Consider the following 26533-nt stretch of genomic DNA (forward strand, 5'->3'; position numbering starts at 1 on the left):
ACAAATGTGTATAATTTCTATTTTATAGAAAGACCAAAGTGCTACATGTACCTTTTTCCCTCCAAATCTAGAATTAGGAACAGGTTTAAAAAATAAATAATATTACAGGTAAACAAAATGTTAAATCATATTACAATAAATCTTTACACAAAGATGCAGTACACTTGTAATTAACTTTGATTGGAATATCCTTCAGTTGCCCTAGTACTCCTATCAACTGAAACCTATTTGATATTTAGCTGGACCTATTACCTATTGCTAGCACAGGTTGATAAAATACTTCTTAATGTAGGGTAAAACTAACACACTACGCTTCAGAATCAAATACTGTAGATCAACACTTGACTTTCTTAAAATGCCTTACAGAACTTTCTACATACTGTTTTATGATTTCAAATTAAAATCCGTTTAAAACCTTGCTAAGAAAGGAATCAGTTTACATACCTATACTTTTACAATTTGAGTTACCGGTAAGTGAAATCCCAATACATAAAACAAACTCTTTGGACACCCAAGGAGCAAGTACTTTAACTTATGTACACCAACCAACTGCCAAAATGTTTATTAAAGTATGTTTGTCCCAGGCAGTGTTTCTCCAATGGCTTCTGACCCTCAGACATGCATGACCTGCTTTGTCTCAGGAGCAGCAGAACATGCACACAGTACCATGCCACAAAGCCCAACTCCATCACCCTTACTTCTGGTTAACAATAACAGTACATTCAATTATAACAAAATGTGTATGCTACATCCAAAGGAATACACAAATGTGGAAAACAATAAGTGCAATTTGCTTCCGCATAGACATCTGAGGTGGAAGGCTGTAAACTGTGTTTGTAATAATATGGGACAAAATGTGAATATGGGGCAGGATGTGTTCTGTGAATTTTCCAATGCTTTCATCTCCAGGGAGAGAGAATAGATACTGCTATTGTCCAATTCAAAATAATTAGAACATGTTTACAGTCTGTGCAAAGAAGTAACAGTACATTTCTTTATAAGTTTTGAAAAGTATTTTCAGTATCTAACATGATTCACTGATGAAGTGTTAAAAAATTCCATTGAGGTGGGGGTTTTGTTTAGCGGTAAAACAGCATTAACACCATCAGATGTACAATATCAATATTATTTTTGATGAGAAAAGCTTCAAAGGCTTCTGCACAATAAATTACAAAAAGTTACAGATTCCAATTTCTCTGTACCTTCAACACAGAAAACATTCATTAAATGCTTCCACCTTTCTCTTGCTACAGTATACAACACATACACCACTTTTTATAGTGCAAAATCAACAGAGTTATGGTCTTTAAGGTTATTCAATACAAAATAACTTCAATGAATTGCTACCAGTATGGTTAATCGCCTACATATTGTTAAATCATTTCCCTATCAACCTGTAATTGAAAACAGACAAATAAAAACATCACAGGTGGTTGTTTTGTGTGAATCCATGGACAAAAAATAAAAGTAGATAATATGATTTTTTTCTACCTATAGTAAAATTGTCTAGTATTAGCATACCTCAAACTATCTTAGTGACTGTTAGGGAGCCTGGTCCATATATGTTTGTGCTCTCTTGCCAACTCCTATTGTCAGTGTCAAGCCAGAAAGCACATACAGTAGGACCAGGCTAACTGTTAGCTACTAAAGCTGTACTTACACAGGCAGCACAATTCTGATCTTTTGCCCAATTACTGGCAAAAATCTGATTGGTCAAAAGACCAATTAGTGGCAAATAAAATCAGAATTGGGCTGAATGTCTAAACACAGTAGTGTTGAGGTCCTGTCAGAGTACCAAGGTTCTGGAGGCACAGCCAGGTGTCTGGGAGCTGAGGAACTGTCTGGCCTGCTCAGCTACGATCATCTGATCATCAGTCTTCCCAAATACCACAGCATCCCACTCACAGTTGTCGTCTCTCCTCGGTGCGATGGTGAGGGTGTGGTGGGGCAGGTAACAGCATGGCTCCTCTCTCCCTGGTCCTACTCCAGGGGCTGGCGAGTACACCAGCTCCTCACAGCCCAGCATGGACGACCTCAGGGGGGCGCTTGTCAGCAGGCTCTCCCCATGGATCTGAGACAATGTGAGAGACCTTTAAAGTACTGTCTCAGTCTTCAATGCTCTCTTAATCGTCCTTCACTCTCACTGTGGTTTGCCATCCTCATCTACAATAGTCTGTATGCATCTCATTTTCAGTGCTTCTGATGGCAACTTGAAAAGTGATATCTCACCTGTGCATTGTTGAAGTCTTCTTGGAAATAGAGTTGAGCACTGGGGCAGTCCTTATTCCAGGGTTCCGCAGCCAGGGAATTCCTAACACTCCTGGACGATGGATCAATCTGGGTTACAAAACATGGAATGGATAAGACTGTAAAAAAAGATGAATTCCATCTAAGTTTAATACTAATATATTTATTGAAAGGCACTTTGAAGTCTTTATCACGCAGGTTCTGGTCTATTTATTCTTTGTTTAGTCATTATCGTTGGTTGCTAGTTAAATGTGTCTTAAGCACCGCTATAGCCCTGACATAATTGCCAGGAGGTGACAAATAAAGTTGTTTGAATGGAATTGAATTACTTCATAATTACGGTGTACAAATCTCTATGGATGAATATGAGCTTCAGATACCTCATTTTTCCAGGAGGAGCAGAATTCAGACTGTGTTTCTGCATGAATTAACATATCAACCTTGTTTTCCACTCTAAGCACCTCTTCCTCCAGGTAGGCTAGGGGCCTGGGCTGCTGCATCTAACAGAACACACACACACACACACACACACACACACACACACACACACACACACACACACACACACACACACACCTCAGGAAGAGTTACATAATACAACATCCCCTCACACACCAAATACAAAACAGATAATACAGACATGACTTATAAACGTTATTCCTGTGTTATAAATATACCATCATTTTCAGCTGGGCCTGCATCTTCTCTTGGGTGGACGTGACAGTCTTGAATGGTGTTGGAGTTAGTGGCATGGGAAACATGATGGCTTTACGAACCTTGGGGGTCCTGAACCTTGTAAAACAGTCAGACAGTACATGCATATGAGAAAGCCTCTATTGGTGTAGGAGTGAAATATTGACACAGAACTGTTCTAGAAAACTCACCCAGCATTCTCCTTCTGATACTTGGTTGTTAACTCCTTCTGGAGGGGGGTGGTGTTGGCACGTTTGTGACCGCACACTGGGGTGGACGTCAGAGCTGGGTTTTCTAAAGTCAAATCCTCAACTCCAGACACGTTGAAAAACTACAGAGAAATACAGGGTAGTATTTGTACCATATACATATATCATATATCACAAATATACTCTATGGCAGGGGTCGGCAACAGGAGGCCCGTGGGCCCAAACCAGCACGCAAGTGATTTTCTTCGACCCCCAACATTTTTAGCCCAACGTTTTTAGGGTTTTTAAATTTTTGTAAAAGAATTCTGCTAAAAATTAGCTTAATTTAGGGAATCTGTTTACCAATTATACCAATTTACCAATAAATGTAATCAAGGTATGAAAATTGTCATTTTCAAATCTATTTTTGGGCTTAGTTGTGGTCAATTTGCAGTGTACAAATTATTAGAATTATGTTCCGGACCCCCAACCATCCGCTCCGACCAAAAATCGGGGTGTTGCTGAATCTAGTTGCTTACCCCTGCTCTACTGTATGCAGGCTATATGACAATTTGTCACATGCGCCAAATACAACAGGTGTATTCACCTTACCATGAAATGCTTACTTACAAGCCCTTAACCAACAATGCAGTTAAGATAAATAATAGTTAAGAAAATATGTACAAAATAAAATAGTAACAATAACAAGGCTGAATACAGGGGGTACTGGTACCGAGTCAATGTGCGGGGGTACAGGTTAGTCGAGGTAATATGTACATGTAGCTAGGGGTAAAGTGACAATGCATAGATAATAAACAGCTGAAGAAAAATGCAAATAGTCCGGGTAGACATTTGATTAGCTGTTCTGCAGTCTTATGGCTTGGGGGTAAAAGCTGTTAAGAAGCCTTTTGGACATAGTCTTGGCGCTTTGGGTGGCTGGAGTCTTTGGCCATTTTTAAGGCCTTCCTCTACACCGCCTGGTATAGATGTCCTGGATGACATGAAGCTTGGTCCCATGAGTACACTGGGATGTACTGGGCCGTACGCACTACCCTCTGTAGCACCTTGCGGTTGGAGGCCGAGCAGTTGACATACCAGGCGGTGATGCAACCAGTCAAGATGTTGCTTACTCTTACCACCTGGGGGTGGCCTGTCACAAAGTCCAGGATCCAGTTGCAGAGGGAAGTGTTTATTCCCAGGGTCCTTAGTTTAGTGAAGAGCTCTGAGCGCACTATGGTGTTGAACGCTGAGCTGTTGTCAATGAACAGCATTCGCACGTAGGTGTTACTTTTGTCCAGGTGTGAAATGGCATTGTGGAGTGCAATAGAGATTGTGTCATCTGTTTATTTGTCAGTGCCGTATGCACATTAGAGTGGGTCTAGTGTTTCTGGGATGATGGTGTTGATGTGAGCCATGACCAGTCTTTCAAAGCAATTCATGTGCTACGGTTCGATAATAATTTTGCCAGGTTACCTTGGTGTTCTTGGGCACAGGGACTATGGTGGTCTGCATGAAACATGTAAGTATTACAGACTCTGTCAGGTACAGGTTGAAAATGTCAGTGAAGACACTTGCAAGTTGGTCAGCGCATGCTCTGAGTACACGTCCTTGTAATCCGTCTTGCCCTGTGGCCTTGAATGTTGACCTGTTTAAAGGTCTTACAAAACCATGTATAGCATAAATCATAGATCAGTGGTTTGCATAATTACTTGATGGTATTAGATTATACGTTACCTAGTCAGGACATCCTACCTGGGAGGGAGAGAATGGCAATGCTTTGACATGAGTGACGCTAGGTGAGGTGGTGCTGCTGTCCAAAAAGGAGGTGCTATGACACTGACTGGCAGGGTACTGCTCCCCCCTCTCCCTCCTCTTCAGGATGGAGGGAGGTGTGCTCAGCTTAGTCACGGTGGGTGAAGAGGCAGGGATCAGTTCAGTGTATTTCTCACTCAGGTCCATTATGACTGAGTCCTCAAAATGGTAGCTAGCTCCTTCTGGCATCCCCACTTGAGAGACAGACAACATCACTTCCTGTTTCAGGGGCGAGGTCATTTCCTTCAAGCTGAAACTGGTCACCTCGCTCCAAGCCACTGGGTCCTACAGGGTCAAATAAGAATTCATGTTTTGACAAGATTATAACACAATGACTATGCTTAATTGTATTTGGATTGTTAATTTAACAGTTATCTGCATGTTCAATAACCTTAATCTATGAATATGACACACTTGACAGCATGAAAAAAACTGAGCCAGTGCTTCGTTTGAAAATAAACATGAGAGACGGGAGAAAAAAGAGCAGAAATAACATCAGACTTAAATAGACAACATTTTGTAGTATTATATTGTATCTATGTGCCATACTGAGTCAGCCACAACAGGGAGACAGGAGGAGCTCACCATATAAATAGAAAGACTATAATTTTAATTTGACAAAAAAAATTAATAAATTAATAATTAATAAAACACTTTTCTCACCATAATTCCTCTTGGATCACTAAGATCGGGATCTGTTTTTATCAATTTCATAATGATTGTTATGTTTATTGATCAGATATGATGCATTTTACCACGATATCAACAAATACTAATGCATAAATTCTCATTAAAGCACGTCCCAACAAACCCATTTCTAATATTTTTTTCTAATAAAAAGGCCTGACACTGAAAACAAATATTTAGAATGTAATTATAAAAATTAATTTGGGAATTTTTCCACAACACATAAACTTTTCTGAATCTATTTTTGTTGTTGTCATAACGGGTTTTTTTAGGTACACATATTTGGATAAAGTACAAAAGTCACAGATTAAGCCAAAATTTCTAAAGTATACATTTTCTTTATCCTAATATTTTCTAAATATTGGTCCATTACGTGAATAACAAACAGGTTTCAGAGATGAGAATGCATGTTTTGGTAATGAGTGTTTCATAGTCTGTCATTGAAAAACTGTACCGAGCTCTATTAGAGATAAATCAACCCAATAAATCATCACACTGTGTCATTTGTCAATCCCAAATGACTTGCATAAAACTAAAATCACTGAAAACGCAATTGACTAAAGACCCATTATTTTAGCATAAGTACACTGAACAAAAATATAAAACTCAACAGGTAAAGTGTTAGTCCCATGTTTCATGAGCTGAACTAAAACATCCTTGAAATGTTCCACATGCACAAAAAGCATCTCTCAAATGTTGTGCAAAAATCTAATAAAAAAAATTGAATCAAATGTTATATTTGTCACATACACATATTTAGCAGATGTTATTGTGGGTGTAGCAAAATGCTTATGTTTCTAGCTCCAACAGTGCAGTAATATCTAACAGTTAATATCTAACAATTTCACAATAATACACACAAATCTAAAATAAAGGAATGTAATTAAGAATATATAAATATTTGGATAAGCAATGTCAGAGCGACATGGAAGAAGGTACAGTAGGATAGGATAGAATACAGTATATACATATGAATTGAGTAATGCAAAATATGTAAACATTATTAAAGTGACTAGGTGTTCAATTTTTAAAGTGGCCACTGATTTCAGCAGACTAATTTGATAGTGATGGCAATCTGGTTTCAGAGCTGGTTATGGGTGCACCTCAGCCACGCTCAAGGTCCTAAACGATATCATAACCGCCATCGATAAGAGAGAATACTGTGCAGCCGTATCCATCAACTTGGCCAAGGATTTCGACTCTGTCAATCACCACATTCTTATCGGCAGACTCAACAGCCTTGGTTTCTCAAATGACTGCCTCACCTGGTTCACCAACTACTTCTCTGATAGAGTTCAGTGTGTCAAATCGGAGGGCCTGTTGTCTGGGCCTCTGGCAGTCTCTATGGGGGTGCCACAGGGTTCAATTCTCGGCCCGACTCACTTCTCTGTATACATCAATGATGTCGCTCTTGCTGCTGGTGATTCTCTGACCCACCTCTACACAGACGACACCATTCTGTATACTTCTGGCCCTTCTTTGGGCACTGTGTTAACTAACCTCCAGATGAGCTTCAATGTCATACAACTCTCCTTCCGTTGTCTACAACTGCTCTTAAATGCAAGTAAAACTAAATGCATGCTCTTCGACCGGTCGATGCCCACACCTGCCCGCCCATCCAGCATCACTACTCTGGACAGTTCTGACTTAGAATATGTGGACAACTACAAATACCTAGGTGTCTGGTTAGACTGTAAACTCTCCTTCCAGACTCACATTAAGCATCTCCAATCCAAAATTAAATCTAGAATCGGCTTCCTATTTCGCAACAAAGCATCCTTCACTCATGCTGCCAAACATACACTCGTAAAACTGACCATCCTACCGATCTTCGACGATGTCATTTACAAAATAGCCTCCAACACTCTACTCAACAAATTGGATGCAGTCTATCACAGTGCCATCCGTTTTGTCACCAAAGCCCCATATACTACCCACTACTGCGACCTGTACACTTTCGTTGGCTGGCCCTCGCTTCATAATTGTCGCCAAACCCACTGGCACCAGGTTATCTACAAGTCTCTGCTAGGTAAAGCCCTGCCTTATCTCAGCTCACTGGTCACCCTAGTAGCACCCACCCGTAGCACGCGCTCCAGCAGGTATATCTCACTGGTCACTCCCAAAGCCAATTCCTCCTTTGGCCACCTTTCCTTCCAGTTCCCTGCTGCCAATGGCTTGAACGAACTTCAAAAATCACTGAAGCTGGAAACTCAAATCTCCCTAAATAGCTTTAAGCACCAGCTGTCAGAGCAGCTCACAGATCACTGCACCTGTACATATCCCATCTGTAATAAAGCCCATCCAACTACCTCATCCCCATACTGGATTTATTTATTTATATTGCTCCTTTGCACCCCAGTATCTCTACTTGCACATTCATCTTCTGCACATCAATCACTCCAGTGTTTAATTTGTATATTGTAATTACTTCACCACCATGGCCTATTTATTGCCTTACCTCCCTTATCTTACCTCAATTGCACACAATGTATATAGATATATTTTTTTCTAATGTATGCTTGTTTATTCCATGTGTAACTCTGTGTTGTTGTAGGTGTCGAACTGCTTTGCTTTATTCTTGGCCAGGTCGCAGTTGTAAATGAGAACTTGTTCTCAACTAGCCTACCTGGTTAAATAAAGGTGAAAGTAAAAAAAATAAGACATTAAATGAACTTGTGCTCATCTAAAGGACTACTCCTCTAGATAATGCATCATGTGTGTATAAAACTCTAATAAAAAAATTATTGGAGTTTTTACAGCAATTTGAAAAAGGTTTATGGTAATGACAAACATGTCCACAGACACTGTTTTTACATAATGAATATTTTAGTAAAATGTAAACTTCACCTAGCATAAAAAAATCTGCAACGTATTTAGTTTTGTATTCAAATAAGTTGGGTTTATCTAAAGTAAAATTGTATAAAATGCCCAGAGGATGATGTAATATGGATGCTTTTTGGTAATAAGAATTTGGGCTGAAAATGTACAAAATTCAGACGAAAATGTCAAATGCATTTAAAATGAGACACAGTGCCATAAACTAGGCAACATAGTCTTCAGAATGATAGTTGATTGTTGTAGATGGATCATGGTTTTTCTAACAAATTTTGCTACTTCCATGGTTAAGAGTGCTTTCATGAGAATCACCCAACTGACCGAGTCTATGAGCTCCAGAGTCTCTGCGAACTCGGGGATGGTTTGTAGGGAGGAGAGGACAGCGCTTGCCTCCACGGCCAGAAACCTGCTGGGAGACACAGGAGTGTAGACAGCCGAACCACGGCCCTCCATACTCTGGTTCCCCAAGCTGCTCAGCGTCGTGTTGGTCAGACCGTCGTCTGTCAGGCTGCTGGACCAGCTGGAGTAGTGAGCTTCTGTGTTCTGTGGAGATGGAGAAAGAGGGGGGCCAGAGAAAGGTTAGCTTTGGTCCAGTTCGTCACATGCGGATTGCTAAAGGCATCAGCATGCTTAAGCTCGGCTGGCGCCTAGCAAAACTTGTCGAGTCGAACTGAACGAGTATACTCACATACTCTCTTCAAAGACCTTAGCTTGAAAAAAAATTGAAAAATAGTGGCAATAGTACTGTTTGTCCATTTTCAGACACCGTAGCCAGTATACACTTCCTCAAAATAGTCCAAATTAATCTAAGATAACACATTCATTTTGACGTTTTTGCCGAGATCTTAGTCGAGCAATTTTACATCTAACTAAGATGCATGGTTCAGTATTTCTCAACGAGAAAATGTGCATGAAAACAAGTCGTCTCTCGTTGAACGACAACAAAGACTTTATTGATGAATCCCTACTTTTGACCAATCACCGACGAAGGGAGGTAAGCTTTGGCTTCGAACTCAAATCAAATAAATTTTATTTTATTTATCACATACACATGGTTAACAGATGTTAATGCGAGTGTAGCGAAATGTTTTTGCTTCTAGTTCCGATAATGCAGTAATAACCAACAAGTAATCTAACCTAACAATTCCACAACTACTTCCTTATACTCACAAGTGTAAAGGGATAAAGAATATGTACATTAAGATACAGTGCCTTGCGAAAGTATTCGGCCCCCTTGAACTTTGCGACCTTTTGCCACATTTCAGGCTTCAAACAAAGATATAAAACTGTATTTTTTTGTGAAGAATCAGCAACAAGTGGGACACAATCATGAAGTGGAACGACATTTATTGGATATTTCAAACTTTTTTAACAAATCAAAAACAGAAAAATTGGGCGTGCAAAATTATTCAGCCCCCTTAAGTTAATACTTTGTAGGCGCCACCTTTTGCTGCGATTACAGCTGTAAGTCGCTTGGGGTATGTCTCTATCAGTTTTGCACATCGAGAGACTGACATTATTTCCCATTCCTCCTTGCAAAACAGCTCGAGCTCAGATGGAGAGCATTTGTGAACAGCAGTTTTCAGTTCTTTCCACAGATTCTCGATTGGATTCAGGTCTGGACTTTGACTTGGCCATTCTAACACCTGGATATGTTTATTTTTGAACCATTCCATTGTAGATTTTGCTTTATGTTTTGGATCATTGTCTTGTTGGAAGACAAATCTCCGTCCCAGTCTCAGGTCTTTTGCAGACTCCATCAGGTTTTCTTCCAGAATGGTCCTGTATTTGGCTCCATCCAACTTCCCATCAATTTTAACCATCTTCCCTGTCCCTGCTGAAGAAAAGCAGGCCCAAACCATGATGCTGCCACCACCTTGTTTGACAGTGGGTATGGTGTGTTCAGGGTGATGAGCTGTGTTGCTTTTACGCCAAACATAACGTTTTGCATTGTTGCCAAAAAGTTCAATTTTGGTTTCATCTGACCAGAGCACCTTCTTCCACATGTTTGGTGTGTCTCCCAGGTGGCTTGTGGCAAACTTTAAACAACACTTTTTATGGATATCTTTAAGAAATGACTTTCTTCTTGCCACTCTTCCATAAAGGCCAGATTTGTGCAATATACGACTGATTGTTGTCCTATGGACAGAGTCTCCCACCTCAGCTGTAGATCTCTGCAGTTCATCCAGAGTGATCATGGGTCTCTTGGCTGCATCTCTGATCAATCTTGTCCTTGTATGAGCTGAAAGTTTAGAGGGACGGCCAGGTCTTGGTAGATTTGCAGTGGTCTGATACTCCTTCCATTTCAATATTATCGCTTGCACAGTGCTCCTTGGGATGTTTAAAGCTTGGGAAATCTTTTTGTATCCAAATCCGGCTTTAAACTTCTTCACAACAGTATCTCGGACCTGCCTGGTGTGTTCCTTGTTCTTCATAATGCTCTCTGCGCTTTTAACGGACCTCTGAGACTATCACAGTGCAGGTGCATTTATACGGAGACTTGATTACACACAGGTGGATTGTATTTATCATCATTAGTCATTTAGGTCAACATTGGATCATTCAGAGATCCTCACTGAACTTCTGGAGAGAGTTTGCTGCACTGAAAGTAAAGGGGCTGAATAATTTTGCACGCCCAATTTTTCAGTTTTTGATTTGTTAAAAAAGTTTGAAATATCCAATAAATGTTGTTCCACTTCATGATTGTGTCCCACTTGTTGTTGATTCTTCACAAAAAAATACAGTTTTATATCTGTATGTTTGAAGCCTGAAATGTGGCAAAAGGTTGCAAAGTTCAAGGGGGCCGAACACATTCGCAAGGCACTGTATATGAATGAGTGATCGTACAGAACGGCATAGGCAAGATGCAGTAGATGGTATCGAGTACAGTATATACATTTGAGATGAGTAATGTAGGGTATGTAAACATAAAAGTGGCATTGTTTAAAGTGGCTAGTGATACATGTATTACATAAAGATGGCAAGATGCAGTAGATGATATAGAGTACAGTATATACATATACATATGAGATGAGTAATGTAGGGTATGTAAACATTATATTAAGTGGCATTGTTTAAAGTGGCTAGTGATAGGTGATAGGCATTGTTTAAAGTGGCTGTCTGGGTTGCCCCCCCCCCCTTGGGTTGTGCCATGGCGGAGATCTTTGTGGGCTATACTCAGCCTGGTCTTAGGATGGTAAGTTGGTGGTTGTGGGGGCTGTGCTTTGGAAAAGTGGGTGGGGTTATATCCTTCCTGTTTGGCCCTGTCCGTGGGTGTCCTCGGCTGGGGCCACAGTGTCTCCTGACCCCTCCTGTCTCAGCCTCCAGTATTTATGCTGCAGTAGTTTATGTGTCGGGGGACTAGGGTCAGTTTGTAATATCTGGAGTACTTCTCTTGTCCTATTCGGTGTCCTGTGTGAATCTAAGTGTGCGTTCTCTAATTCTCTCCTTCTTCTCTTTCTTTCTCTCTCTCGGAGGACCTGAGCCCTAGGACCATGCCCCAGGACTTTTTTATTTATTTATTTATTTCACCTTTATTTAACCAGGTAGGCTAGTTGAGAACAAGTTCTCATTTACAACTGCGACCTGGCCAAGATAAAGCATAGCAGTGTGAACAGACAACACAGAGTTACACATGGAGTAAACAATTAACAAGTCAATAACACAGTAGAAAAAAAAGGGGAGTCTATATACAATGTGTGCAAAAGGCATGAGGAGGTAGGCGAATAATTACAATATTGCAGATTAACACTGGAGTGATAAATGATCATGTACAGGTAGAGATATTGGTGTGCAAAAGAGCAGAAAAGTAAATAAATAAAAACTGTGGGGATGAGGTAGGTGAAAATGGGTGGGCTATTTAACAATAGATTATGTACAGCTGCAGCGATCGGTTAGCTGCTCAGATAGCTGATGTTTGAAGTTGGTGAGGGAGATAAAGGTCTCCAACTTCAGCAATTTTGCAATTCGTTCCAGTCACAGGCAGCAGAGTACTGGAACGAAAGGCGGCCGAATGAGGTGTTGGCTTTAGGGATGATCAGTGAGATACACCTGCTGGAGCGCGTGCTACGGATGGGTGTTGCCATCGTGACCAGTGAACTGAGATAAGGCGGAGCTTTACCTAGCATGGCCTTGTAGACGACCTGGAGCCAGTGGGTCTGGCGACAAATATGTGACATGATGACTCCTTGCTGTCCCCAGTCCACCTGGCCGTGCTGCTGCTCCAGTTTCAACTGTTCTGCCTTATTATTATTTGACCATGCTGGTCATTTATGAACATTTGAACATCTTGGCCATGTTCTGTTATAATCTCCACCCGGCACAGCCAGAAGAGGACTGGCCACCCCACATAGCCTGGTTCCTCTCTAGGTTTCCTCCTAGGTTTTGGCCTTTCTAGGGAGTTTTTCCTAGCCACCGTGCTTCTACACCTGCATTGCTTGCTGTTTGGGGTTTTAGGCTGGATTTTTGTACAGCACTTTGAGATATCAGCTGATGTACGAAGGGCTATATAAATAAATTTGATTTGATGATATATTTTTTCCATCAATTTCCATTATTAAAGTGAGCTGGAGTTGAGTCAGTATGTTGGTAGCAGCCACTAAATGTTAGTGGTGGCTGTTTAACAGTCTGATGTCCTTGAGATAGAAGCTGTTTTTCAGTCTCTCGGTCCCTGCTTTGATGCACCTGTACTGACCTCACCTTCTGGATGATAGCAGGGTGAACAGGCAGTGGCTCAGGTGGTTGTTGTCCTTGATGATCTTTATGGCCCTCCTGTGACATCGGGTGGTGTAGGTGTCCTGGAGGGCAGGTAGTTTGCCCACGGTGATGCGATGTGCAGACCTCACAACCCTCTGCAGAGCCTTACAGTTGTAGGCAGAGCAGTTGCCGTACCAGGCGGTGATACAGCCCGACCGGATGCTCTTGATTGTGCATCTGTAGAGGTTTGTGAGTGCTCTTGGTGACAAGCCAAATTTCTTCAGCCTCCTGAGGTTGAAGAGGCGCTGCTGCGTCTTCTTCACAACGCTGTCTGTGTGGGTGGACCAATTCAGTTTGTCCGTGATGTGTACGCCGAGTAACTTAAAACTTCCCACCTTCTCCACTACTGTCCCGTCGGTGTGGATAGGGGGCTGCTCCCTCTGCTGTTTCCTGAAGTCCACAATAATCCCTTTCTTTTGTTGACGTTGAGTGTGAGGTTATTTTCCTGACACCACACTCCGAGGCCCCTCACCTCCTCTCTGTAGGCCGTCTCGTCGTTGTTGGTAATCAAGCCTACCACTGTCGTCTGCCAACTTGATGATTGAGTTGGAGGCGTGCATGGCCATGCAGTCGTGGGTGAACAGGGAGTACAGGAGAGGGCTCAGAACGCACCCTTGTGGGGCCCCCGTGTTGAGGATCAGCGGGGTGGAGATGTTGTTACCTACCCTCACCACCTGGGGGCGGCCCATCAGGAAGTCCAGTACCCAGTTGCACAGGGCGGGGTCGAGACCCAGGGTCTCGAGCTTGATGATGAGTTTGGAGGGTAGTATGGTGTTAAATACTGAGCTGTAGTCGATGAACAGCATTCTCACATAGTTATTCCTCTTGTCCAGATGGGTTAGGGCAGTGTGGTTGCGATTGCGTCGTCTGTGGACCTATTGGGGCGGTAAGCAAATTGGAGTGGGTCTAGGGTGTCAGGTAGGGTGGAGGTGATATGGTCCTTGACTATTCTCTTAAAGCACTTCATGATGACGGAAGTGAGTGCTACAGGGCGGTAGATGTTTAGCTCAGTTACCTTAGCTTTCAGGGACAATGGTGGCCCTCTTGAAGCATGTGGGAACAGCATACTGGGATAAGGATTGATTGAATATGTCCATAAACACACCAGCCAGCTGGTCTGCTCTGAGGACATGGCTGGGGATACCGCCTGGGCCTGCAGCCTTGCGAGGGTTAACACGTTTAAATGTTTTACTCACGTCGGCTGCAGTGAAGGAGAGTCCGCAGGTTTTGGTAGCAGGCCTTGTCAGTGGCACTGTATTGTCCTCAAAGCGAGCAAAGAAGTTATTTAGTCTGTCTGGGAGCAAGACATTATGGTCCGCAACGGGGCTGGTTTTCTTTTTGTAATCAGTGATTGACTGTAGTCACTGCCACATACCTCTTGTGTCTGAGCCGTTGAATTGCAACTCTACTTTGTCTCTATACTGACGCTTAGCTTGTCTGATTGCCTTGCGGAGGGAGTAGCTACACTGTTTGTATTCGGTCATGTTTCCGGTCACCTTGCCCTGGTTAGAAGCAGTGGTTTGCGCTTTCAGTTTCGTGCAAATGCTGCCATCAATCCACGGTTTCTGGTTTGGGAATGTTTTAATAGTTGCTGTGGGTACGACATCGCCGATGCACTTTCTAATGAACTCGCTCACCGAATCAGCGTATTCGTCAATGTTGTTGTTGGACGCAATGCAGAACATATCCCAATCCACATGATCGAAGCAGTCTTGAAGCGTGGAATCAGATTGGTCGGACCAGCATTCAACAGACCTGATAGCGGGAGCTTCTTGTTTTAGTTTCTGTCTGTAGGCTGGAAGCAACAAAATGGAGTCGTGGTCAGCTTTTCCGAAAGGAGGGCGTGAGAGGGTCTAATATGCGTCGCGGAAGTTAGAATAACAATGATCCAGGGTTTTACCAGCCCTGGTTGCGCAATCGATATGCTGATATAATTTAGGGAGTCTTGTTTTCAGATTAGCCTTGTTAAAATATATACGGCTGTGATTATATATACGGGAATATTATAAATACGGGAATATATACGTCTGTGATTATAATCGAAGAGAATTCCCTTGGTAGATAATGCGGTCGACATTTGATTGTAAGGAATTCTAAGTCAGGTGAACAGAAGGACTTGTTGTTATGATCACACCACGTATCGTTAATCATAAGGCATACCCCCCTGCCCCTTTTCTTACCAGAAAGTTGCTCGTTTCTGTCGGCGCGATGCGCGAAGAAACCAACTGGCTGCACCGACTCCGATAGCGTCTCTCGAGTGAGCCATGTTTCCGTGAAGCAAAGAACGTTACAGTCTCTGATGTCTCTCTGGAAGGCATCCCTTGCTCGGATTTCATCAACCTTGTTGTCAAGAGACTGGACATTGGCGAGTAGTATGCTAGGGAGTGGTGCGCGATGTGCCCGTCACCGGAGCCTGACCAGGGGACCGCTTCGTTTTCCCCTTTTATGGCGACGTTGTTCAGGTTCGCCGGCTGGGATCCGATCTATTTTCCTGGGTGGAAGGCAAAACACAGGATCCGCTTCGGGAAAGTCATATTCCTGGTCGTAATGATGGTGAGTTGACGTTGCTCTTATATTCAGTAGTTCCTCCCAACTGTATGTAATGAAACCTAAGATTACCTGGGGTACCAATGTAAGAAATAACAAGTAAAAAAACAAAATACTGCATAGTTTCCCAGGAACGCGAAGCGAGGCGGCCATCTCTGTTGGCGCCGGTGGTAAGAACTTCGGCTTACCTCCAGAAAAAATGCTGTGTGCCTGTACAGCCGAAAAAACCAAAGTCCAAAATATATGCACAAACTCTTCCAAACTGTTTCGGCTGGGAAGCAAGCGGATTCCTTAATGCTGAAAGCGCCGCGTAAGCAAGCCGTACATAACACCCTGGACCAGGGCTACGGAAAGGTCAGAACCAATGATAATTAGGACGATGAGTTTTCCTGACCATGAGATCTGGCCAGGAAAAACTTTGGGCCCTAACCATGAGGTGTACATTTACCAATGTAAATGTAATGAGTGGACATTAGGGTGGACATTGGCAGGAGCCTCACCTTCATGCCGAAACTTAAACATGAACTGTGTATTTTTTCATTCATCTATCCAAAGAAGCCTCACATGTGTTGTGAACAGCTAGCCTGGGTGCCAGTTGGGGCAGCTAGCTAACTGGGGGTGAGTAGCTAGTTAATCATGGGTGAACGGCTGGCTAACCCGGGGTGAGTGGATGGCTAACCCGGGGGTGAGCGAACGGCTAACCCGGGGGTAAGTGGCTAGCTAACCGGGGATGAGTGGCTAACTAACCGGGGGTGAACGGCTAGCTAACCTGGAGTGAACGGCTGGCTAACCGGGAGTGAACGGCTAGCTTTCCGGGAGTGAACGGCTTGCTATCCGGGGGTGAGATGGGGGATGGGAAGCCGGTGGGGAGGGTGGTAGGGTGGAGTTCTAGAACATACTACACATACGTGTTCCTTCTCACACATCCTTCTTACACATGAGGCTTGTCGTCTCCTGACTTCGCTCTCGGCTGCCATGAGGAGCAGCTCGAGTTCCTTAATTCTCTGCTCTTTGTTGGAGGAGCCATCAGTGAACGACTGCTGGGTACACGCAGTCCAGGAGAGATTGGAAAAACACCTGATTTATAAGTCTTATTCATCTCTTATCTTACATTGGATGCTGAATTACAGAGGAGGAACTACTATACATTGTTGGGAGGGAAGGAGTTCACTTGCAACATGGTTGAGCTAAGGTGATTGAGTGCAGAGAGCTGATTGAGTGCAGAGAGAGGATACTCACCGGGACAAGGAAAGAGTTTTCAGGAACACTGTCCATGTACTGGCTATTCAACAAGCCAAGGGAATATCCTGAAATCTGCCAAAACATACATTCACAACGCCAACATTGTGATAAAATGAACAAACCGTTTGGGACTGATTTCATCCTGATTTCAGTGATTTTCAGTCGATTTTAGTGAAATTTGATTTTCAATTCAGAATGATATTAGGCTATTCTTCAACCTAGTTGCTTGTGCTGATTGGTAAATCTGTGCTCACCTTTGTAGGGATAGTCATGAAATAGTGATTCTGTCTCCGCCAGGAGGAGCCGGAAGACTTGGTTCTTTTCTTGATGGAAGCCTTGGTCTTGTAGACCCGAGTCGGGACGTCCTGCAGATAGCCCTCATGCTCCACCTTCCTAAGCATGGTGGAGTTCCAGTGATTCTTTATAGAGTTGTCTGTCCTATGGGGGATTCAGACCAAAGAAATGGAATTAGAACAATATTATGTTCTATATTGTCAACACTATATTTGTTGTTGCTTGTTATATATCCCTGCGATTCAGACAAACAAAATATTTGATTAATCTCATGAGATTTCTACATATAAAGTCTGATGCCATTAGACACAGATACTGCGCCCAAAATATCATGCTATTCCCTACATTGTGAACCACTTTTGACCAGATCCCTATGGGCCCTTGTCAAAAGTAGTGAACTATATAGAGAATAGGGTGCCATTTGGGATGCAAACTGAGTGTTAAAGCCTGTTATAACAGTGTTATGACTTGTTATAAAAGTGTTATTACCTGCCAGGCAGCAGCTTGGCTATCTCAGCCCAGCGGTTCCCGATACGTTTGTGAGCAGCGTATATGATTCGATCCTCCTCCTGAGTCCAGCACGACTTCTTCACCTCAGGGTTAAGGTGGTTGTGCCAGCGCTCCCGGCACTGCTTGCCGATACGCCCGTGCAGATGCTTGGCAATGATGGACCAGCGCTTGGGGCCATACCTGTGCACCAACTCGATGACCTGTGCACAGATACATTGACACACGGCAAGATTTGTGAATGTTTGATACATACACACTACATGGACAAAAGTATGTGGACATGCCTTCAAATTTGTGGATTCAGCTCTTTCAGCCACACCTGTTGCTGAAAGGTGTATAAAATTGAGCACACCGCCATGCAATCTCCATAGACAAACATTGGCAATAGAATGGCCTTACTGAAGTGCTCAGTGACTTTCAACATGGCACCATCATAGGATGCTACCTTTCCAAGTCAGTTTGTCAAATTTCTGCCCTGCTAGAGCTGCCCCGGTCAATTGTAAGTGCTGTTATTGTGAAGTGGAAACGTACAGGAGCAACAACGGCTGAGCCGTGAAGCGATGGGCCACACAAGCTCACAGAAAGGGACCGCCACTGCTGAAGCGTGTAAAAATTGTCCTCAGCTGCAAAACTCACCACCAAGTTTCAAACTACTTCTGCAAGCAACTTCAGCACAATAACTGTTCATCGGGAGCTTCATCGGGAGCTTCATGGGTTTCCATGGCCGAGCAGCCACGAACAAGCCTAAGATCATCATGCGCAATGCCAAGCGTCGGATGGAGTGGTGTAACGCTTGACACCATTGGACTCTGGAGCATTGGAAACACGTTCTCTGTAGTGATGAATCACACTTCACCATCTGTTTAGTGGAGGAGGAATAATAGTCTGGGGCTGTTTTTCATTGTTTGGGCTAGGCCCCTCAGTTCCAGTGAAGGGGAACTTTAATTCTATAGCGTACAATAACATTCTAGGGGTCCTGTGTGGCTCAGTCGGTAGAGCATGGCGCTTGCAACGCCAAGCGTCGTGGGTTCGTTTCCCACTGGGGCCACCCATATGCAGGGTGCCCCAGCCGACTTGTAAGTCGCTTTGGACAAAAGCGTCTGCTAAATGGGATATATTATTATTATTATTATAGACGATTCTGTGCTTCCAACTTTGTGGCAACAGTTTGGGGAAGGCCTTTTCCTGTTTCAGCATGACAATTCCCCCGTGCACAAAGCAAGGTTAATCTAGAAATGGTTTGTTGAGATCGGTGTGGAAGAACTTGACTGGCCTGCACAGAGCCCTGACCTCAACCCCATCAAACACCTTTGGGATGAATTGGAACGCAGACTGCGAGCCAGGCCTAATTGCCCAAAATCAGTTCCCGACCTCACTAATGCTCGCAGCAATGTTGGAATGGGATGTTTGAGGAGCAGTGTACTTGGTAGACAGAAAACTGAATAGAAACTGTCTTCACCCTCTCATCCTCCTCCTTGGTCCATGGCCCTTTCACCAGCTCTGGGTTGAGCACCTTTTGCCATCGGTGCTGACACTGTGACTCAGATCTTTTCTGTCAGAATTAATAAATGCAAAAAAAGGAAGAAAACATCAGTCCTATATACGGGTACACAAGGGACAAATATGTCAGAGTTGGGCATATTTTGTGTGGGTGACACTTACCTTGAAATTATCTGCTATCACATTCCAATCATCTGCTCCATGTTCATCCACAAGCCTCTTCAGCCGCTCATCCTTGTGATCACAAGGGAGAAAAATATTCAATATTATTTTCTTGGGAGTTGACTCAGCTACCACAGAAGACAACTCAGTCATGAAATGATTTACCTCTTCCCTCGACCACTTGACTTTCTGCAAAGACTTCTTGGGACATTTCACCTCAATGCAGTCATGGTCATCCCCAACATCACTGAGAAAGGAAGGACTAATAAGGTTAATATACAAGAGAGGAGTGGAGAATAATGTTTACAGTGAACAGACATCCCCTCAAACTTACCACAGGTATCGACGTCTTCTGCTACCGCTGCTAGTCATACTGTATCCTGTTCAAATTGTTTTTGTTATGCAGCAACCTTATTGACAAACTATGGAGAAAGAATACAAAAAGCAACAGATTTTGATTAAATGCGGTTTGCTGAAATAATAGATCAGATAAAATAGTTATGAAGGGCTTGCACACTATTACGGATTACAAAGGTGGACCCAGCCATGAGTTACCCAGTGACGCAGACCTCCCAGACTAGCTAAATGCCTTCTATGCTTGCTTCGAGGTAAACAACACCGAGTCATACATGAAAGCCCCTGCTGTTCTGGACGAATGTGTGATCTCACTCACGTCAGCCATGGAGAGAAAGACTTTTAAACAGGTCAACACTCGCAAGGCTGCTGGGCCAGACGGAATACCAGGACGCGTTCTCAGAGCATGCACAGACCAACTTCACAGACATTTTCAACCTCTCCTTGTCCCAGTCTGTAATCCCAACATGTTTCAAGCTGACCACCATTGTTCCTGTTCCAAATAACTCTAAGGTAACCTGCCTAAATGACTATCATCTGTAAATCATCATCCCAGATACCATGGACCCACTCCAATTCGCAGACCGCCCCAACAGATCCACAGATGATGCAATCTCAATTGCACTTCACACTGCTCTCCCACCTGGACAAGGGGTATACCTATGTAAGAATGCTGTTCATTGAATACAGCTCAGTGTCAACACCATAATCCTTCCAAACCCATCACCAAGCTTAAGACCCTGGGACTGAATACCTCCCTCTGCAACTGGATCCTGGACTTTCTGATGGGCCGCCCCCAGGTGTTGAGGGTAGGCAACAACACCTCCGCCACACTGATCCTCAACACGGGGGCCCCCCTGGGTTGTGTGCTTAGTCCCTCCTGTACTACCTGTTCACCCACGCCTGCGTGGCTACTCACAACTCTGTGGCATATTGTATCGGAGGCCACGTGACTACTTAGGGGACGCACAGCCCACGCAGAAGGGTAGGAGAGCGGGAGATCTCAGCTCAATGCACAATACTTGTACGGCTTCGGCTAACTTGAATAAAGGACTTGTGTTTCAAGGAACAGTTGTTTTCTTTAGTATTTCTTAGACAAGAGGATACAACATGGTACCAGGAGTGACACAACTCACCTTTGACTCCTCCATCATCAAGTTGAAAAAGCTGAACGGCGCCAAGAGGCTTCACGTCAACTAGCTAACTTTAGCTATATAGCCACTGGGCTAACAAGAGTGATGTAAAAATAACAATGCCGGAGCTAACGGAGCATGCAGCGCACGTAGCTAGTCATTTTGCAGTGCTAGCTGGCTAACGACATTGAGCCACTAAAGCCTCCAACAGAACTGAAACTTCACAGCAAAGTTGAAGATCAATGGAATCGGTTCAAGCACTGTTTCACCCTCTGGCGGCGATAGGAGCGGTTGATAAAGACGTCGCACAGAAGGTCGCCCGGTTTCTCACAGTAGGTTGCTCGGACGCCACTGATGTCTACAACAGCTTTCAGCTAACGGATGAAGAGCAAGCAGATTATGAACTGGTATTAGCCAAATTTCAGACTTTTGAAACAGACTGTTGAGGAATTTATTAGGGTCATGCACATTGGTGCTGTAGTTAGATTCTAAATCTCACAAGGTTCCGTTTGTCATAGTAAAGGGAGAAAAAACAGCCATCATTGGGTTAAAGTCATGTAACTTACTGGGTCTGGTGAAACGGTTTCATACAGTGAATGGTTAAATTACTAATGTTGAGCATATTAGTCCAGATGATGTTTTTCAGGGAAAACTCATGGTGCAACACAAAATCGAGTTAGTGCAGTCAAATAGATCAGTGATCCATGCACTTAGGAAGGTACCACTAAGAGACCAGCTAAAAGCAGAGCTACTGAGGCTAGAGTCCTTAGATATCCTAGACAAAGTAGAAGAGCTTACTGAATGGGTCCACTCACTAGTAATAGTGGAGAGGAAAGACAACTCTCTCAGACTGTGTATGAATCCAAAAGAGCTAAACAGGTATGTAAAAAGGGAACACTTTCAGCTGGTTACCAGAGGGGAGATATTTGGGGACATAGTAGGTGCTAAATCATTCTCAAAGCTAGACACATCCTTGGGGTTAGTCTAGACAAGGCAAATACAAGGCTTTGTACTTTCAATACTCATTTTGGTAGGTATTCATTTAAAAGGCTCCCGTTTGGTCTCACTTCAGCACCAAAAGTCTTTCATAGGACAGTTCAACAGATATTTGAGTGTGCCATGCACAAAAGTGTACATTGATGTCCTAATATGGGGTCAGATTCTTGAAGAGCACAACACAAGGTTGAAAGCAGCACTTGATCCAGCCACAGCTAATGGGCTAAAGCTAAACACAGACAAATGTGAATTCAGAAAGACAGAAATAACCTTCTTGTGTGAAAAACTAACATGTGAAGGTATTCAGATAGACCAGAGCAAATTGACAGCCATCAAGAACATGCCACCGCCTACTTCAGGTGAGAGGTCTACTGTGTAAAACTACAGAATGGTGTTGGAACAATAATCACCAGAAAGAGTTTGAGGAGATCAAGGTATTAATCATAATGGCTCCAGTACTGAGGGTTCTACAGTATGATGAAAAGAGCAAAACCAAAATCTCAGCAGAGGCCTCTAAAGCAGGTTTAGGTGCAGTGTTGTTACAGCAGTATGGCACTAGATGGCGCCCAGTCGCATATGCCTCCAGGGCTTTGACAACTTCTGAGTGTAACTATATTCAGATTGAGAAAGAGGCATAGGCACTGTCATAAACATGTGAGACAGATCTAAAAAGATCAAAAACAGATCTATTGCAAAGAAAAGTCTAAAATACACACCACCAAGGGTACAGAGAATGTTTCTAAAACTTCAGAAATATGACTTGCAACTTGAGTACAGACCGGGAAAAGAATTGTTAGTGGCACATTGTCCATAGCTTTTGACAGCTCAGAACCAAACCAGATATATGAGCAGGACGAGACCATACATGACAACCTTCATAATGAGTTGCCCAGTCTCATAGATGAAATGTGGACAGTTATTTCACGTGCTACTGCAGAAGATTAATCTTTGTAAAAGGGTGTTCAAGTCATAACATGTGGGTGGTCTGTACAAGGTATACCATAACCTTATGGTCAATACAGGGATGAGCTATCTGTACTTGATGGAATTCTGTTTAAGGGTTGAGGTATTGTGATACCAAGTGTGATACAGAAAAACATGTTGATCAAAATACACAAAGGCCATCTAGGGATGTAAAAGTCAAAACGACATGCAAAAGCAGTGTTATTCTGGCCCAAGATGAATGCTGATACAGAGCAGCCAGTCAAAGCTTGTGAAACATGCCATAAATAGCAGTCAAAACAGAGCAGAGACAATGTGGGTTGAGGAAAAAGAGGTAATGCGACCATGGGGCAAAGTAGGAATAGTTCTACCCTTCAAGAGAAAAGAGATATATGTTCTACTGATGGACTATTACTCTCATTACCCAGCGAGCTTTGCTGAAGGACATTCCTGATAGTCAGGTGTTAACTCACATTAAGTCATTCAAGTCATGGGGTCGCAGAGGTAGTCCATATGGACAACGAATCAGTTCAACTTTCAGTGATTTTTCTAAACTGTACAGGTTCAAGCATGTCACATCCAACCCACTGTGCCCACAGTCTAATGGGTTAGTCGAGTACGGTGTCAAAACAATGAAACTACTGCTTAAGAAAGTAATGTATCTAGCTTTGCTAAACTACAGGGCTACTCCACTAAAACATGGTCCGTCTCCCCGGAAGAGCAGTTGTTCAACAGGAAACTCAAAACTAGGTTGCCAGTACTCCTAGAAACAGACAGGATGACAAGGTCATTCTTAAGAGAGGGAAAATAGTGAATAGAAAAGGTACTATGACACAGGGTCCAAGGTGCTCAGTGCGCTCAGTCCAAATGATAGGATGAAAATGCATGAAGGAGCGTTGAGGCCCAATGTGGTGAAAACAGTGGCAACCAGGTCATATGATGTAATGACACCTGAGGTAGTTACATATAGGAGAAATAGGAGACACGTGTTCCGTGTACCTGAGTGTGAGTAAACAGACAGGCAAGAGAGTGACATTACAGGTCAGACAACGTCAAGCCCAGACACTCCTGTGTCAGACCCACCAGGGCTGCCTGTTGTAACGAGGCAGTCAGGTAAAGAAGTAAAAGCACCGCAGAGGCTGACTGAGGAAGTATAAATGTGTCATTGAAATGCAGTGTTCACTATGCAAAGAAGTGTAACCAGGATTTATAGAGAATTGTTATTGTAATTGCTTTATCAAGTTTGCTGACGACACAACGGTGGTAGGCCTGATCACCGACAGCGACGAGACAGCTTATCGGGAGGACAGAGACCTGTCAATGTGGTGCCAGGACAACAACCTCTCACACAACATCAGCTAGATCAAGAAGCTAATTGTGGACTAGAGAAAACACAGGGGCGAGCACACCCCCATTCAAATCGATGGGGCTGTAGTGGATCGGGTCGAGAGCAAACATGGTCCTCTCACACTAGCACAGTCGTGAAGAAGGCACGACAGCGCCTCATCACCCTCACGAGGCTGAAAAGATTTGGCATAGCCCATCAGATCCTCAGGAACTTTTACATGTGCACCATCGAAAGCATGGTTATATCACTGCCTGGTATGGCAACCGCTCTACAATTGACAGCAAGGACCTAAAAAAGGGTGGTGCGGACAGCCCAGTGCGTCCCTGGGGGCAAGCTCCCGGCCATCCATGACATTCATGCCAAACGGTGTCTGTTCGTGACCCAAAACATTTCCAAAGTCTCCACCCACCTGAGCCATGGGCTGTTTTCCCTGCTCCCGCCCAGTAGGCGGTGCTAAAGCATCGGGTCTCGGACCAATACACTCCGAGACAGCTTCTTTCCACAGGCCATAAGACTGTTGAATAGTTACTACACCTGCACTCTCAGACTATCCACACTGACTACCTGCTCTGTCTCTATGCTCAACGACAGGTCTCTACCATTCAGACACACACTGACACTCTTCTCATTCACGCATACGCACTCATGCACCCACGTTCACCAGACTCACACCACTCTGGCTCCAATACCCAAGCCGATAATGTGAAACATCTCTCGATGTGCCCTTGAGCAAGGCACTTAACCGTAATTTGCTCCAGGGGTGTAGTACTACTTTAGCTGATCCTGTAAAACAACACATTTCACTGCACTTATCCGGTGTATGTGACAATATACAGTATATATGTTTAAGTGATTACTATTAAGGTTCGCTGATGCTATATTGTTTATTATTATTACCACAAGTCTTTATCCTGCTACCAGCCACTTTCTACCCGTCCTATTATTATGATTATTATTGGTATTTATCCTGCTGCTAGTCACTTTTACCCCTGCACATTGTAATAATGACCTTGATATAACTGCATGATCGTGCTTCTCTTTGCATTTTACGTGTGTTCTTCTTATCTAACGGTATATTATTAGCTACCTTTTTTTCTGCATTGTTGGAAAAGAGCTCACAAGTTAAACATTTCACTGTACTGTTTTACACCTGCTGTATCCTGTGCATGTGACAATAAAACGTTTACACTTGAAACTAGGTGGATAGCTAGTAAGAAGCTAACGTCTGCAAATTAGCCAACTAATCAGTCTGGCTAGCTAAAACTAGCTATACTTTGTTACGGTTAACGTTACTTAGCTGAGCCAGCTAGCTCAAATAACAGTTCACAAAACAGCCTATGTTTGTTATTCATGTGGTTGACTTTATGACTGATGATCAAACACTATTCTATATTCTGTTTCCACCTCATGTCTTCATCTTGCTACTCACATCCCATCTCCTTGAGACTTAAATTCTCCGTGGTGGTACCGTCTCTTGGGGGACAGAAATGTCTATCCCGCCGAATCTCGCGCCCACCCCGGTGAAGCGCACGCGGACTCTCTCCTCATTGGTCAGAATCGCAAAGTATCTGTCAAATCAGCCATGTGAAATGTATCAAATTACTTTTCAGGCAGCCGGGTATTTCAAAAGCCGACGACAACACCTGTATCACAATAGCTTTTGGTCTACAAGTCATTCATGAAAATGATACAATTACATATGAACAGCCGAAAGCTGTATGCAGATGCAATGTTTTTTTATATTTGAAAGTTGATGCAATTCTACCACCTGGTGGACTTTTGTAGTACAACGGCAGATAACAGAGAACATTGCACGTATTATTGCGCATCATAAATCCAATTGATAGACTGTCACATTCTTGGCTGTGAGCCACAATGCAGTGACCCATCCCTGGGGAAATTAAGCTAGACCTGCTAAACTACAGACAAACATCGACGTGTAGCGTGGCACATACACATTCAATGGGTGCACAAAGCTCAAGGGATGATGGGATCAAGCATAGGCTGCTGAACAACTTGAGTTTCTGTACTGATCAAACTATAGTACCATATAACGTATTATAATACAAGTACAGCAGTCACAAAGAAACAAACTTTGAGATTATGAGATCAAGCATAGGCTATTGATCAAGTGGGTCTACGTAGATTTTTTTAAAAGTAAAAATATAAAGTGAATTCAAAGGCAAATAGTTAAGGCAGTATTAGTGACCACAATACAAAATTGTGAAGCAATTACTTTATTGTTGGGTTAAAAAGTCATCACACATGCAAACAGCAATGTTGTAGCT

General features: G+C 43.2%; 1 protein-coding gene across 1 annotated transcript; it reads right to left on the bottom strand.

The window, feature by feature from the left end:
• Positions 1-10: 10 nt before the first annotated feature.
• On the bottom strand, positions 11-25722 carry LOC135514423 (myb-related protein A-like). The gene is made up of 15 exons (XM_064937912.1): positions 25675-25722; positions 19807-19894; positions 19638-19719; positions 19473-19544; positions 19270-19362; positions 17790-18010; positions 17261-17444; positions 17004-17078; positions 8784-9005; positions 4881-5225; positions 3132-3271; positions 2925-3039; positions 2628-2747; positions 2230-2337; positions 11-2071 (listed from the first exon to the last, which is right to left on the bottom strand). The coding sequence occupies exons 2-15, from the start codon at positions 19842-19844 to the stop codon at positions 1787-1789; spliced, it is 2100 nt and encodes a 699-aa protein (XP_064793984.1). The 5' UTR covers positions 19845-19894; positions 25675-25722; the 3' UTR covers positions 11-1786.
• Positions 25723-26533: the final 811 nt, after the last annotated feature.

This window comes from Oncorhynchus masou, chromosome 3 (genome assembly GCF_036934945.1).
Source record: "Oncorhynchus masou masou isolate Uvic2021 chromosome 3, UVic_Omas_1.1, whole genome shotgun sequence".
NCBI lineage: Eukaryota > Metazoa > Chordata > Actinopteri > Salmoniformes > Salmonidae > Oncorhynchus > Oncorhynchus masou.